Genomic DNA, 17176 nt, shown 5'->3' with positions numbered 1-17176 from the left:
CGCGGCGGCCCTGCACCGGGCGGCGGCGGCGGCGGGCGGGCGGCCCCGCCGACAGCGGCGAACGGCAGCCCGCCGGCCCCGGGCCCCCTCCCCCAGCCCCGCCCCGCTGCCTCCCGCCGCTGCCACCGCCGGGGACGCTCCGTCGCGCCCGCCGGGGGAGACGGTCCGTTTCCTTCCCCGGCGGGCCCCCCGCCGGCCAAACCCCGGAGGCTCCGGTAAATGCCCGCCTCGGTGGGCACGGCGCCCTGCCTGCCCGCGCCGGGCGCGGGTAGCCGTCGGTCGGGCCGGCACTCGCTTCCTGCCGCCGCGACGCTGCCCCGAGCTAGCGGTACGGAGGGCCGCCGGCCCCGGGCCGCTGCCGCGGGGCGCCCCGGGCGCCGCGGCCGGCCGCGAGTGAAGCGCCGCGGGGCGTTGCAGGGGGTTTGGCTGCGAAGCTGCCGAGCGTGTGCCCCGGACTCCAGCGCGTTACCCCCGCGGGGACACGCGTGAAGCCCGCGCGGGAGGCGGTGGGTGGGAAACGGCGGGGCGTGCGGCCGGTGCGGCGGCCGGGCGGTGCACCCGGAGCTGCCACGTTTTCGGCAGGGTCCCGATCCGCCGCCGGCAAGTTCTTTTGTTCGGCCAACAATAGCTCCCCGAAAGTGGTGGCGAGGGAGATGATAAACTCCGTGCACGCATCCTAACTTTCCTTCCGAGCAGCCGCCCCTCCCGCCACCGCCGCCCGCTTGAAGAGGAAAAAGTGGAGGTTTACTCATGTGAATAGGCGTGTTGAGAACAAAGTGATGGGCACAGTATGAGGTAGATATGTTTTTTCAAACGTGAATAACTCGCAAGCCGAGGAGGGAGCGAGGGAGCACAGCAGCTCAAAGCCGTGCAGCGGTGACATAAAATGAGCAACCTTATTAGTTTATTAGGCTGGCTGAGCGCGCTCAGCGCGTTGCAGGCGCCTGGGGCCCACCTTCCACAAACAACTGGATGTTTTCAAGCAAATGCGACGTGGATGGTTTGCTTCCTTTAAAAAAGAAACCGAGGCAAGCCTTCACTATTCTTTTCTGCTCGCAGTGATGGTTTAGACGCAAAGCTGACGGACTTCCCCCTCCCCGAACAAGTCATCAATTTCTGATCAAAAATTGAAAACGTTTACTTAGTAAGAAAGATGAAAAAGGAGGAGAGGTTTATGCCTTGTTTCTGTGTATTATCCGTGAAGTTGGCAGGCCATCTATTTGTACCCAGCAGCGACTTTTATAAGCTCCTATCGTATTACCGCACACACGTAGACGCTTTTAGCATTAAAAAAAACCCAACAAAAAGTCCTCTCTCCACCGTGCTGAACGGTACTGTTTGCCAGCTAAATGCCCAAGCCTCCGGCTTTCCTTTCCGTCGCCAGGCACCACGTGTTCCCTCACCCGGTCCCCACGGTACAAGGCTGCTTTGCGAGGGGCCCCGCCGCACCCTCCTCCCCGGGGCTAAGCCTGCGCGTCCCCGTTTCGAGCTGCTTGATGCGACGACCGCGGGCCAAAGCGTGGAGATGAGCGGGAGCCTTGCCAAGCGGGAGCCGCTGACACGCGTTCGCAGATGCCTAGCAAGCTCGCAGGCACGGGGAGAGCGATGGCGGCGCGGTCTTGAAGTCTTAAACACCTCGCTCCCGGCTGGTGGCCCACGGGCCTGTTGCTCCCTGGCAGCGGGCCCAATCCTCCAGCCCACAAGCCACCTGCTTTCCAAGGCCACCTGGCCAAGGCCCTGGGCACGGAGGGAAGCGGCGTCCCATTAGCATCCTGTGCGGATGTGGGGCGACTGGTGCCCAGGAGGGGCCCTGGCCTCCGGGTACCCCACGCTCCCGGCAGGGCCGGGGCTCACAGCAGCTGCTGTGGGGCTGCCCTTAGCAGGACCGCAGTGGTTTTACGGGGCACGGGGGAGATCAGCCTATCGTCCTGGCACGCTCCTCGGACCGTCAGCCCGGCTGAGAAACACTTCCAGCTGCTTATTTTCCAAGTGTGTGTTTTGCGAGCGTGTGCTTGGAAACTGGAGGCATTTGAGACTGGCTTGATAGTTTGCCTTTGAAAGGGCACGCACAAAAAGCTGTTTTCCCTACCAACACTACTGGTCAGAGGGGGAAAAAAATTATTTCATTGAATCCCATTGCTCTGTGTATATGCCCACGGCTGCTGTGCACACACATGCACTCCGAGTCAAAGTCAAAGGCAAAGGGTGGTTTATGTCAGCACTGGGTTTAGCTCTGCTCTCCCAGAATAAGATAAATGTAAGTGATGAAGAACTCCTGGGGCTGGCTGAACTCATTTTGTATTCAACACTGCCCGGCCCTTTTCTCTTCCCTTTCTCCCTCTCTTTGTATGTTCAAGCCTACTTGAGTTTCTTTTTTTCTTTTGTAGAAGTTGGTTCTTTTGAAGCGGTTCGAGGCACGCCCTGCCGCAAAGGGAACTTCACGGGAGTCGGAAACACAGGCACACCGGTCTGAAACACTTACTGTACAATAGCAGGAATGTAGGAAGCCTTGAAAATGAATCTGCTCTCTCTAAGAAAGTGTCAAAGCTTTCAGAGGAAAACAAACTGAACTTATCCCCATATCTTTATGCAGATTTCCCCCTGCTCTCCCCCCCGCCCCGCTCCCCGCTCCCAGTCTGGTTAAGGGCCGAGGCAGCAACTCAACTCGGGGTCAGGCACATATTAGTGTTACAGAAAAATGGGTTACGAAAAGAGGGGAGAACAGACTTGCAAAAAAGCCTCCTCTATCATTACAGCCAGAGACATTTTCAAAGCACACAAAGCACGTGGGCCAGCCCTCAGCTTAACTGTTCTCAACAGTCTTAATTGCACATTCAATCCCATTTCAAGATCAGCCTGCTGCTCTGCAGGCATCACCACCAGTTAGGAAGTATTTTATTCCTTCTCTTCCCTTGCCCCACTTTCTCCACACGTTCTCCCGTTTCCTCCCTTCCTTTTGAGAAGCAGGGGGGAAACCCTCTCCATGCCTCCTCTGGCTTGTGATCTGGTCTTCAGGCAGTTAAACGCACGAGTGGATAGAGACAAAGTGTGAGTGTCGCTTACCGAGGTCAGGTAATCCTTGCTGAATCCCAACTGCAACCTGCCCAGGCCTCCAGCAAGAGGAGGGAAGGAGGATTCCTGCCCACCTGGTGGCCGACCTGCACCCTGGGATGGCAAACCTTGTCTAGAAGCCACTACAGTGAGCTACAACAAACACATAAAGACAATGCACAGCCTAATTTTCAGTCTCCTCGACTACACCATCGGAATATTCACCCAAAGAAAACGTTCATATTTACATTATTCAGAGCAAGTGAGCCAGCAGCAAGTCTTTCTCAGACTTCTCCTACGATCAGTGCCTGATGCTTTACTGTCAAATGTGTTTTAAATACACATTAGAAGTGATGACTAGAAGGAATGCAAAAGCCCAGGTACCTGGGATGTTGCTATGGAGTCCAACGTTTGTGAAACCTGTCCCTTTCCACTTGTGAATAATCAGGACCACCTTGCCACTGAAGCAGACATGTCCTCATTTCTGCAGAGTAACCGTCCTGGGCAGGTCGTTAAAATTACCCGATGTCATTCACTTCGACTCTTTGAGGGTCTATAAAACTAATTCCCGTTTCCTGGTGTCATTTAGCCCCGTAAAGATCTAGTGCAGACCAATGCTCTGGGGTTAACCCTGCAGACACTTTCTGTTTGGTACAGTTAATTCTAGCGCGAGTACTCCCACTGCCTCCAAGAGAAATGCAAAGCATTGCTGTAACAATCCTTGCCTACCTCCTGGGGTCATTGTGAGGCATAATGAATTCAGCTTTGTAATATACTTGGAAATCTTATCTATAGAATTTACACCTACATACTCTTTGCCCTTTTATTTAAATGGCTGTAACTGTTACTGCAAATTTAACTTACGCTCATGTTTTAAAAATAAAAAGCTTCATATTCAAGGATGCATGACTAATAATAACAGTTTTCCTTCGTTCACTTTGTTTTAAACAGTCTTGTTTTTACACTCGGCTTGGCAAAGAGTTTCCACTAAAACTGCTAAATGCCTTCAGTCCCACCAAAGTCTCGGAGAGTTGGGACACTTCTCAGCTGTGGGACATGTTCAACAACAGGCCTCCAGGAAAACAAAGCAAATCCAAACCATCAAAGACCATCACGCAGGGGCTTGCAGGGCTGTTGCCGTGGTCGGGTAAGTACTGCCATGGCCCCGGATGATCAGAGGACCTGGTATGGAAGGCAGCAAGCAGTTTCCTCCTGTCCTAAGCTCGGAAAATCTGGCCATGGAGGCACACAAGTCTGCATTTTCTTGGTTGCTGCTTCTGACAGGAGCTGTAACCCAGAGAGCTGGCAGTAGCTCAGATGGGCAGCTTTTGGATTAGGATCTGCATTACCAAGTATATCCCAGAGCTAAGCTCTTGAAGGGAGAAGAGTTGATGACTTAAAAATAATTATACCCTGCACAGAATTGAAAGGTTTTCCTTGCAGTGCAAGACTGCTTTAATGCAATGGAAACACTAGTATCAGACCCAAGGGATCTGTGTGTGTCGGAGGCTTTACACTTTCCCCATCCTTGAGCTCCTCATGTCTTTAATAGTGATGTTATTCCAGGTATAGTTTGTTGGCCCTCTGCAGCAGGAACAATTCTGCTGGGCCTGCGTGTGCTCACACGCACCACCCACAGGTCCATCATTTTAGTCACTCTTGAAATGAGCAACAACAGAACGCCAGTAACTGTCCTTGCTTAAGACACTGTGTGTTAGAAAGTGCTTTAAAAACAAGTGTTGTCTAGCATGCTTTCATTAGGCTGTTACTTAATACATTTTACTGATAAAAATCACTTAACCAAGAAAATGAACAGTGCCATTGACAGTTCTGCAGCATAAGAACACCACTTTATCAGGTTTAAGTTTAGAGTGTTAACATCCATCCATCCACCCACCCACCCACCCATCCACAGAGACAATATATGCCCTTCAAATCACATTTTGTCACCTCCACTTGCTCTCAATGTCTTTTGCACCAGAACCCAGGGAGTGTAAGTACTCCAGATTTCTAGGCACATAGAATTAACTGGTACTAGATCTATTTTTTAAGTGATCACCACAGCATTCCCTCTTTCACTGTCACTTTAGCCATTGCACAGAGTATAGTCATAAAGGTCTGCTCTGAGAAAAGATTCTAATCATAGGCTGGAAGTATAAACTAAAAATTTAGCTTGCAGGCTCTGTGGCACAGTAATAACGTATTTCAGTGTACAAGTGGGAAAAAATAACAGTTGACATGTAAGCAAGAGGAAAAAAAGGAAAAATCTGACATCTTAACCAGTTGACATTGTCTCTCAACAACAGTGTTACTAGAGCAGTAACCTGGGAGCGGGGGGTGGGGTGGGGAGGGTACTTCAATCGTACTGGGCCTTCGATACGGCGTTCTCGCATCCATCACCCACAAAGCTCCTGGCAATTAGGCAGCCCTGTGCCTGAAGGAGGTTTCTTAGCAGTGGAAATACCAGCCTGGAATTTGAATCGTTGCAGGTCTCCCGAGGAGAGAAGGTGTCTAAAATGCAAAGAGTAAATATTTACAGTCACAGAAACCAAAATAATGCAGAGAACAGTGGTCCCTCTAAGGGGAGAAAAGCAAGGAAATGGACCCAAGCTGGTCAGCACCTTACATCAATCCCCCAGAGCAAACAGTATTTCCCCATGAAAGAAGCACTCATCAGCCAAGAAAAAAATACTACCTTGCCATCCACAGGAAATCTTCCTGTTTAATCCCTGACAGCAAAGATCACGGGGGCTTCTAGGGACAATCAATTTCCAACACAACACAGCACCAACACAACTTTCAGAAACTACCCCTGTGACAGGCTGTGAAAACAAACCCCTCTGAAGACATTTCATGTGGTCTACTACCTTGTAAATTAGGATGTCTTCAGAATTTTTAAATACTTGTTAAAAAAGTAGAACCAGAATAATTTTTTTTTTTTTTTTTTTTTTTGCATGGGGTTAAGATACCCGTATATCCCCCAGCACAGAAAGATTTGAAAGTGCTCTTAAACAAATCCTACGTATGACAAAAATTAAGCATTTTAAGAGGCTTAAGCTTTAGGGGCATCTCAAAATGCCAAGCCCACGCAGAAGACTCTTTCCAGTCTATCAGACAGCAGACAGCTTCAGCTGAGCGTTGTTTGCAGTGCTTGCGATGGGTTTCCTCATTGCTTATGTTCAGAGGCAGTGATGCTCAGTTGCAGTCCTGTAGCTCTTGGGAAGCAGTTCTCCTGTGGCAGCAGGCTTGCAAAATCCTGCCTGTGGCAAGATCTGTACCTCTGGCATACCCCCGGGCTGCAGATCGGTTTGGTCTGGAGCTTGGAGGGAGACTTGCTATAGTTTGTAAGCATTTCTATTTTCCAGGCAAGCAGGATGTTTTGAACTCTGTAAAATTTTTTAGGAACTCCCACAGGGTGAAGCCTCAACAGCGGCGTGCAAAAGCTATGTTGAAGTAGAAGGCGAGGCTAGGCACAGCTGATGGCCTGGCGAGGCCAGGCGCTTGAGAGCTTTCATCAGGAACCCCCAGTTTTCACTAGCTTGGGTGTATAGCTCTCACAGTCCACGTGACATCCCCTGTGTGGGTCACACAAGCGTTCAGTGTGAGAACCCGAGCGGCTCAGCTTTGGGGGGGGGGGTTGGCAGGAGTAACCACCACCCCACCCTGCCTCGTTTGTGAGCACAAAACCCCAACCTCTTGCTTCTGCGTGGCTGCTGCATCCATGCCACTAGAAATTATTTTTGCTGCAGGCCGGTGAGAGCGTGAGGAGACGACGCCTTGCCGGGAAGGCAGCGTGAAAGCAATGTCCGGCAAGAGCTGCTTTGCTAAACAAAAGCCTGGTGTCTCCGCAGGTCCCTCCGTGCCCTGCCACAGCCTGCTGGGATGGCCATGCGGGCGTTTCTCTCCTACCTCTCCCAGCAAGACGGGTCTCCCCAGCTCGGGGCACCCGTTTTGGTGGCGCAGCTGCTTGGTGGGCACCATTTGCCAGTCGGGCTCGCAAGAGCCCAGGCCACCCAACCGAAGGTGCTCCCCCCCCCCCCCCCCCAAAAGCCTCACCCTCGTGAGATGGCGGCGAAGCCCACCGACCCGTCCCCGTCCTCCCCCCCGAGCCCCTCGGGTGGGGTGTGCGCCCCGGGGCTGCCCCTCTGCCGGCAACAGGTTGAATATTGTAGGTGTGGGCGATTAAAGTGTCGCCGGCACAATGGCGGTCTGTGTCCCATTCGCCACGCCCGGGCTCCTCTTTGGAAAGCGCACACAAGAGGTGACACGGCGCTGGCCCCCGCCATTATGCCGGCGGCATAGCGGCGCGGCCCGCCCCGTCTCCCGGGAAATGGGGCTCCCCCGGCCGCCGCGGGACCACCGCGGCCGCGCACGGCTCCGCGCGCCCCGCCTCGACGGCTCCCCCCCCCCACCAACGGCTGCCCTCCTCAACGGCTGCCCCCTCCCAACGGCTGCCCCCCTCGCAACGGCTCTCGCCCTCTCAACGGCTGCCCCCTCGGGGGAAGGGGGCACACGGACGGCGGGCGCCTGGCGCAGGTGGGGGGGGGGGGGGGGCGAAAAGCTGACGGCGGCGCCCCCGAAGCACTTCGTGGGGACAAGCAGCCCCGGCGAGCCGGAGCGGGACCCGAGCGGCCGCCGCTGCCGCCGTGCGGGAGCCGGAGGCGGTGCCGCAGCGCCACCACCCGGGCGGGGGCGGGCAGGGCTGCCGGTCCCCGCCGCAAAAATCTTCACCGCTGCTTCCCGCCTTCCCCCGCTCCTCTGAGGGGAAGGGCTGGTCAAGCGCTTGTTGAGCCCCTGTGCCTGGAGGGGCAACAGCCTCCCTGGTGAAACTCCTCAAACGCGGGCTCGCCTCCGCACGACGTGCAAGGCTGATGAAATACAGCACGCTTTTCGGCTTCGGTTTCCCCGAACAGCAGCACCAGCCCGGCTCGGTGCGGGCACTCGCTGTGCTTGCTCCCCGCAGGCGGCCGGGCTGCTGTTAGCGTCTCCCGGGCCCGCGGGGTGCCGGTGCAGCAGGCGGGGCAGAGCTGGGAGCCCGTCCGCAGGTTCCAGCCTCCGGCCGAACGAAGCACCCCGGCTGCCTCACCTGTGCCAGGCCGTTAACGGCAGCGAGTAAACGCGGTGGTTATCCGGGGCAGGTGTGCACGAGATGACAGGCAGCAGTAGATTCAAGCCAGGCTGAGAGACAAGGCCGAATTTACCCCCTCCAGTCTGCCATTGACAGGAGCGCTGAACCGAGCAACGCCACTTTTGTTTGCAAATTAAAGCCAAAAGTCTCCATAAGGGAAAAATCCAGCTAGGTGGTGTGCGAAGGAAACAGGCTGCTGGGTTTGGGGGCTTCCAACTCCAGCAGCAGAGTAACCAGTGCTAACAGTGGGCTTTTTTCCCCCCCATCTTTTCCTCTTTTTTTTTTTGGCCATGCTTTTGTGAGTGACCACTGGAAATCTGTATGCAAACACACTGCACCTGCTTGTTCCTCATATGGCTTTAACCTATGAAATAGAAATTTATGTCTGTACTCCAGGTTAACATCTATTTATACTCCAGCAAATTATACCATGGATAATCATAGAATCATAGAATGGTTTGGGTTGGAAAGGGCCTTAAAAGATCATCCAGTTCCGATCCCTCCTGCCACGGGCAGGGACACCTTCCACCAGACCAGGTTGCTCAAAGCCCCATCCAGCCTGGCCTGGAACACTGCCAGGGATGGGGCATCCACAACCACTCTGGGCAACCTGTTCCGGTGCCTCACCACCCTCACAGTAAAGAACTTCTTCCTTACATCTAATCTAAATCTACCTCTTTCAGTTTAAAGCCATTAGCCCCTCGTCTTATCACTACATGCCCTTGTAAAAAGTCCCTCCACAGCTTTCCTGTAGACCTTTCCTTTAGGCACTGGAAGGCTGCTTTAAGTTCTCTGTGGAGCCTTCTCTTCTCCAGGCTGAACAACTCCAACTCTCTCAACCTGTCTTCATAGGAGGGGTGTTCCATTCCTCTGATCATCTTTGTGGCCCTTGTCTGGACTTGCTCCAACAGGTCCATGTCCTTCTTAAGTTGAGGGCCCCAGAGCTGAACACAGTACTCCGGGTGGGGTCTCACGAGAGTAGAGGGGCAGAATCACCTCCCTCGACCTGCTGGTCACGGTTCTTTTGAAGCAGCCCAGAATGCGATTGGCTTTGTGGGCTGCGAGCGCACATTGCTGGCTCATATTCATTTTTTCATCCACTAATACCCCCAAGTCCTTCTCCTCAGGGCTACTCTCAATCCATTCTCTGCTCAGCCTGTATTTGTGCTTGGGGTTGCCCTGACCCAGGTGCAGGACCTTGCACTTGGCCTTGTTGAACTTCATGAGGTTCATAACCCACTGGCTGTGATTTTTAGAAGGAAAGCTGCTTCTATGTGTCAATATTTATGGAATAAATCCTTAGAAATATTTAAGGAAATAAGTTTTCCCTTTTCAAACAACCCATACCAGATATAACAGGCCTAATAAGAATAGGCCTGCATTTGTCAGATGATGTAGCAAGCCTTTAAAACTGAAGATCACAATGATATTTATTGAAGACAACAAATATCTTTCAAAAGTCAGATTTCCAGGTGTATCGGCTCTACTTCTACCTATCTTTCATCTTGATGTAGGAAAACAAAAGCTCCCTCTGTCTCATATCAGCTATACTTTCTGTATTGTATAGAGAGTCTAAAAGGATGTTTTGTTTTGTTTTTTTTTTTTATCTTATGAAGTGTTTTAAGGAATTCTGTTTTGTCAGAGAGGAAGAAGAAAACTTCACCCGCAGTTTCCTCAACCTGCAGAGATATAAACCCAATCCAAGCCACAGCAGATATTGTTCAGAAAGGACTGTAAAAGTTAGAGCAAGGCAAACCATTGCAGTGTTGCCTGAGCACTATTTCGTCAAGCAACATGCTTTTCTGTTGCACTACATCAATTCCTTGCTGTGTTCACTGTCATACTGCAGAGACTATTCCTTAAAAATGTGTCAGATAGTAGGAGTAGCGAGTAACCACATTATTAGCTTTGTTCGCACTATTTGCTTTCTTCCTCCTGTTGCCCTGCGTGTAAGCAAAAGAATTAATTAGTAACAACACGGGTCAGCTGTGATTACTCTTACTGTGGTCCACAGGGAATATTCATATACAGGGAATATTCAAAACCAAACAAGACCTCCCCACTGTGTGTGTGAAGAAGCATGTCCCTGGCCAGTGGGGGAGAAAGGCAAGCTTACCAGCGGTGGCAGGGCTACAATGCACTCACAGAGCTGCCCACTCCCCCTTTTTTTTTTTCCTGGCACTTGACAGGGACACGAGCTAGACTGGCAGACTGAGGCAAATATAACACAAACAACCCATGAGAAGGGTTTTTTTTTCCAACTGTGCTTTTTCATTTCTAGGACTTGTATAACATTTACCACCTTCACACCAGGCTCCCAGGCAAAATGCTTGCGATGGCATCTTCTGGCCGCCTCTGGCTGTGCCGAGTGGGAAAGGAGCATCCCTCTGCAGTCAGGTAAGGGGAGTAAGGGGCACCTCTGAGCCTTTCTTTGAGTGGCAACAAAAGTTAGATTCAGGTGCGGCAATTTCCTCTTTGTAGAAGGAGGATATGATATTTCCATTTGTGAGGATTGTTCCTGTGAATGTTTGCAGATGGGGCTTTGATCCAGTTGATAATACATCCTGTACATAGTCAGAGAGCTAACGGGAAAGCCCGCGTAGTTAGAAGGGGCTGCTGTGAAGGAAGGGGCTGCTTTCCACCTCCCTGGCTTGCTACATTTTTCCAGTGATGTCCCATCTATAGTCATGTGCCAGTGTGGGGGACATGCATGTGCACCCCCCACCCCCCCTTTTATTACTTAATGGGTTTCCCTTAAATGCCTTATTTTTATTGCGGGGGTGGGGTGGGGTGTCAGTATTATAATGGATGATAGCGGATAGCTGGATTTGCAAATAAAGCTGCTGTTAATTTTTGTTTTGGCCCTCCGCAGCAGTCCCTTATCCCATGTTGTCTTGGTGCATCACCCGCCTGGAACAAGGAATGGGACAATGGGACACAAGGATTTTGATTTTTATTTTTTTAGAAGGGGAAAAAATTATCCTGCTTTGAAAGAAAGGTTGGCCTTACTAGTGCTGGTAGGAGTAATTAGCTACAGGAGCACCAAGCTGTCGTGTCATGGTGGAGGGTTGTCCTGTGCTTACTGGGCTGCAAGTAGCCTTATTTCTCCACTGGTATGGCAGTTACTGATCCCAGGCATTTGTACCAGGGCTCATACTGTTGCTGCGCCCATTCACATGCTTCGGGCAGCATGAGCAGCACCTCTGGGGAAAGCTCCCTGTTGTGGGAGGCTAACCTGGCATACAAAGGGCTCCTGCCCTGATACGTGGCACTTTCCAGCTGCTGGTGGGCCCAGACACTGCTTCTGGTGGGAGCTAGGGAGAAATGTGTGACCCACATATCTGCCTCTTTAGCCCTGCTTATGAGCCTCAGGTATGTCCATAACAGCCCCTGCTGTTTTTAAGGGGCCAAACTGGTCTGAAATGACTGCTGGGGCAGAAGGAGCTGTGGTGAAAGGTGTGTCTCTGGCCTGTAAACAGGACAACCATTGCCTCTTCCCACTGCCAACCCACCCGGGTGGTGCAACCCTCTCCTTGGCTCCCTGCTTGTCTCTCTCCCGCCCCAGTATCCTCAGCTAAAATCCCTTCTCTGATCATTTGGGAAGGAAAGATTTATTTTTCCCCTTACAGCAGTGAACTGGTTTTGAGATGCTGAATGCTTGCTTCTGCCTCATATTTCCTGTGTGACCTGGAGCACAGTAGTTAATGACTTGACAGTTCAGTTTTCTGGCTGTAATGTTTTTCTTCCTTCTGATGAATGTTATAGAAATAAATTCTGTAGTACATGCAAAGTGTCGTGCCACTGTGATGAATGGGATGGGGGGGGGGTGTGTGGATTCTGTAAGTCTTGACAGATAGTAAATTTATTTTTAGAACTACACCTCTTGCAAGGTAATTTTTTTTCATGAAATTCATGGCTCCTGTAATTTGGGGGCATTGGTACAGTTTTTTGGTTAGGAATTCATTAAGCTGTGAATCATTTTGCCTGCACTGACCTTCCTTTGGAGGCTTCTGTTTCTGACCTCATGAATGATGCCTTGGGCAAGACATGACAAGCTGATAGGTTGTGATGATGCATTTGCAGTTGCCCACTGGTCTTGATGTGACATGTGGATGTGCTGTTCATGTCAAAGTGTTTATCAAAAACTTTGTCTATGACTCATACTTAGGAGCAGATACTTGATTTTGACATTTATTTCAAAACAGCTCTGCAGAGTGAAGAGGAAACACAGATATTGTGACCGAGAGAAAAATGGATAAAGCAGAGCTGTGTTGGTATGATGCCTTTGTTGCTTTGGAGACCCTATTTTTTTTATTAGCTACACCCACAAGCATGCACACAGGAAGCTGGTTTACTTTTCATGTCATCACTTTTGTGCAGACTTGAGAAATTAAACTTATCTGGGGTATTAACCTCCAGTATGCTGTATTGACCCAGCTACAGTGAGTCTTCACAGAAAGGCAGCTTTACATTCTCATCACTTCATAGCATTCTACATGAGTGGGAAAGAAAGAGAAAAAGATACTTCTAACAAATCTGATCTATTTAGGGAAACAAAACTAGCACTTTGTTTTGTGAATACAGGAGGGAAACCCAGGAGACTTTGGCTCTGGTCATGCTGCGGGTGAGTCAGTGACAGCTATAATAATTCCCTTGATTGGTGCAGCAGGATGATTTTTTGTCTTCAGGTATTTCACTGTTGGTCAATAGAAACATCTTACCAAGTGATTCTTTGAAATTGGATAAATATGTTTTCTTACACTACTTGCTTTTTGTTTGTAGCTGGTATGTCAAAATGATTGTATGACTAGAATCACCATGCAAACAACTCATCTTTATATACAGTTGGCTTGTATTTCCAGTGGAGGTACTGCAGCAACACACTTGACAGGCTTTAACACTATTACTTCACTGGATTTTCATTTAAAGAAAGGGAGAAGTGTAACATAGCGTTTGCCTTAATGTAGCCTGTTATAGAGAGTACTTATGTAGTATCTGTAAAACCACCTAGCTCTAGAGAGGTGTCTGTGAGCATAAATGAGAGGGACAATGCCTATGCTAAAGACAAAGAAGGACAGCACTTTCCAAGAGGTCATGATTACTTTACAGATCAGGAATAGCCTAAAACTAGGACCCTGATCACACAAGCATCTTTGTGCCTAAGGGAACCCCTACTAGACACACTGTAATGTGCATAAGGGCTTGTAGGGTCAGTGCCTCAGTTTGCCATAGCTCTGCCTCAGAGGAAGTAAGTAGAGTTGGTCTCTTGGCTGATATGAAATAATAAAAGTAGCCTGATTATAAAAGCTTCTAGCATCCTATTGCTAGGCATTTAGTGCCCGCTGATGTACGAGCCTATTGGCATTATTGCGTAGGCACCTTTAAATTTTAACCTCAAGTCACTTTCACTAATCTAACTTCCTTTAGATTTTTATCTGGATTCAGGTTTTGGTTTTTTTTTAACGTAGCAATGAACTGAGGACTCCTTCCAATGTATTTCTGAAGCTGTAAAATGAAATCCCCTGAATGCCTGCTAAGCTTAATAGAAAATCGTAAGAGGTCAAAAATATTATTAAGTGAATGAAATACACTGAATGTAAAAAGCCAGCAGACAAATGTTGGATGCTGCAAGTTAAATCATCATGGCTGATGTTCCTGCAGTACATTCTGCATGACTGACTTACTAATGACTAGGCCATTAAGTTTAACATGTTAACAAAACTTAAGGATTGAGAAGGCCATAATGAAATATGGACTGAATTCTCACGCACTAAAACTTTGGTCAGATCTAAAGGCAGTGTATGTCCAGCATCAGAGCAAGCTAACTTCTGTGCAAATAAAGATGGCAAATGTGATTCTATATGAATAATGACCATCTTCCAAGAAAATTCCTAGATTACACTAAAAAGGATGGAGGTGGGATGCAGTATTTCTACAAATCGTGTCCTGTACACGTCAGTGCCAATGAACTCTCAAATCATTCTCCAAAATGCCATCCACATACGCTTTCTGAAATCTAAGCCTGACATTGATAAACATGGTAAATCGTGGTGATCTTCATGAGTGCTCTACACTGACCTGACTCATGGCAGCCTGGCGAGCTCACCCCATCTCCTCAGGCTAAATCTCCTTCAGTAATGGTGCCACAAAAACATTCACGAGTGGACGCCTTGCTACAGACTGAAAATTCCACAGCACTCGGCAATTAAACAGGAGGAAACACAAGTTTAGAAAACAATTTTATTAGACAAATTATTTAGACAAATTATACACAGAAAGCTCTGCCACTTGTAACTGAGGCCTCCAAAAAGTGTTTTGTGTATCTGTATAATAGGCAACACATCAAAATAGGCCTATTTTAAATATCGTACATGGTTAACAGGTTTTTTTTAATAGCTAAAATCACTGCAACATCTGGTATGTCCCTACGTAGCTTGTTGGAAAGAAATTTTCTTTTTTTTTTTTTTTATTTTACTCAGAAGTGTGGATGAGTTCATGAATGTTACAAAGGGGAAGCAAGTTGTGCATGCTTTTAGACACTTGCTACCCTGGAAACAAAATGGCCTTTTGCACGATAAGAATTTGTTCTGCCTTACACAGTAGACAATATTTGAAGATTTAGTACAAAAAACAGTGACAGTACAAGATGCTCCCCCAGAACAGAATTAGCATCAAAATAGAATAGATCTGAAGAATATACCTTTTAATTTATCCTAAAGCAAATCACATAGGCTGATTCCTATTAATCCTAGGCAAAGAATGAGTTAGGTTAAAATAAGTGTATGGTTGCATTAAAAACCAAACCAAACCAAAAAACTCACAGGATAAACTGCTTGCTTTCTACTTAACTGCATTTTTAGTTTTAAGGATTACAAATTGAAAGCTCTTCCTACATTTCTAACAGGTAACAGTGTTACTTTAAAAAGCTGGTGCCAAAGTGGGCACTGGTTTTGCTCTCACTGCTGTTCTTTCTTTTGTTCTATACAGTTGGCACTAATGTAAAAAATACATAGCTCCTCTAAATCTAACTTAACATATAAAGGGTTAAAATGAGCGCCTGTTCATATTTTTTTTTCCTTAAACAATACATGATTATAATTAAGGCCACATCTGTATTTCTCGAGGGCTTTTTTTTTCTCCATTAACACCATTATTGTATTGATCAACTGCACTGATTTGGAAAATAATTTATTAACCTTTGATCTATGTTTAAACTTCTCTAGAACTATATTAGTTGTTCATGAATGTGGTATGCCTAAGAGAGAGTTCCATTTGTCTAATTAATTAAAAGTAAAATTATCAAGGTTAGCCTTATAGAATGCTCAATAGCCAATGCAAAACCTAACCAAAGGAGTTACATCTAGGTACAAATGTTAAATTGCCCTGGATGTTCTAATAAAAAAGTATAAAATATGCTCTGTTGGCAAATGATGCAAGTCAGAATAACATTAAAGCAACCTGTCTTTTCTAAATGAAAAGACCCCCTGCACTGTACATCTTTCCTGTATACAACACATTTTTACTAAAGCTTTATTAAATGAATTGCAATAGCAATGGCTGCCATTTTATAGCTATATATACATGTATATATATATACACATACCTGTGTGTATATATGTATATATATATATGTATGAGATACTAATTTATTTAACACAACAGAGGCTTCTGCCATATGATACAGTTTACTGTACATAAGAAAAACTTTTAACACTGTACAATCACATAAAGGTCATATGCACTGTTGCAGTGCAAAAGTAGATTTAACTGTAGTCTTTACTGGCATAGTAATGGCTTTTTGTAATCCTACAAAACTGCATTCTCATATTATGGGGCCTGAATGGTCTTTTAACTTCATTTGCTTTGCCTTTTTTTTTTCTTTCTTTTTTTCCTTTTTGCTTTTTTTTTTAATTTTTCCATTTTTTAAACTGCAGGGTTTGCCTTTGGTCCACAGTTAAAAGGACACACAGCAGTGGAGCGCTGACTGGATGCAGCAGAATACATGAAAAGGACTTAAGTTATTGCAGTTATAGTAAAAAAGAGCGTCGGGGAAGGAGGAGCCAATGCCCTTCTGTAAAGTAATCCTCAGGGTTTTTCTATGCACAAATTGCTGCACGTTTCCTATATTTAAAGTATATGAAAAGCCTGAAGTAACCAAAACCTGGTGGCGATAAACCAAAGAATAAGTGATTCGACTAGTAAAGAGAATAAGGGGAGACAGAGGAGACCAGACTGAGAAAGCAGAGAAAAGGAGAAGGAAGAGTTGTTACTAATAATCCTGATTCTTAAATAAAATAAAAAAAGGGGGAAAAAACCCCCCAAACAAAAAATAACCCTCAAACAAATTAACCCTCAAACCCCAAAAATAAGGAAAAGAAAAAAAGGTTACATCCATGTTAGTCCCACAATATTACAGCTGCTCCTTGCAAAGGGAGTCCTAAAAAAGAAACAGTGAAGAAACTTGGTCTGATGCTCAGATGGAGGTGCCTCGGTCTGGGTCACTACCGATATTCAGCCCCAGAGTAGGAGTTGGTTGGTAAGGGATAGATGACATTGTTTTGATGGGGCTTCTGAAAAAGCCACCATTGGGTGCCCTGTGCCTGAAAGGGCCAGTTCGGTGCTCGGGCACACTGCCAAAGGAGAAACCCGAAGCGGCTTTAGCAGACAGCGTGCGGCTCAGAGTCTGGATCTGTTCTGGTATGAAGGTGGTCGTGGTGATGTGTGTGTTTCTGAAGTCACTGATTTGCTCCAGTGCCTGACGTGTGGGTAAAGTGTCAATGTCCAGCGGGGTCAAGTCAATCGACGAGGTGGAGAACTGTTTATGGGGACTGTCGTCGTCTGTGCAGAGGCTGTTCACGCGCCTGTGGAGGTGCTCCAGGTCGATCTCCTTGTCATCCTGGGGAACGAGAAAAACAAGAGGCACCGCTCACCATCGCCATTTGTCCTGGGTTGAAGCTTCACAGTACGATCAGAACTGCTCAGGAAGCACAACGCACA

The 17176-nt window shown here is 48.0% G+C and overlaps 1 protein-coding gene across 3 annotated transcripts in view; it reads right to left on the bottom strand.

Moving 5' to 3' along the window:
• Positions 1-14464: 14464 nt before the first annotated feature.
• GRID2 (glutamate ionotropic receptor delta type subunit 2) overlaps positions 14465-17176 on the bottom strand; it is a 744443-nt gene continuing 741731 nt past the window's right edge. For 2 of the 3 annotated variants that reach the window (XM_049815125.1, XM_049815126.1), the window contains exon 16: positions 14465-17075. In XM_049815125.1, the coding sequence (XP_049671082.1) occupies positions 16653-17075 (423 nt within the window). In that variant the 3' untranslated portion in view covers positions 14465-16652. The remainder of the gene's footprint in view (positions 17076-17176) is intronic. The other variant, XR_007507799.1, reaches the window with a different exon arrangement.

This window comes from Accipiter gentilis, chromosome 12 (assembly GCF_929443795.1).
Source record: "Accipiter gentilis chromosome 12, bAccGen1.1, whole genome shotgun sequence".
NCBI classification, from domain to species: Eukaryota; Metazoa; Chordata; class Aves; order Accipitriformes; family Accipitridae; genus Astur; species Astur gentilis.
The sequence above is the reverse complement of the archived record's forward strand: the minus strand, read 5'-3'. Positions and strand labels throughout refer to the sequence as shown.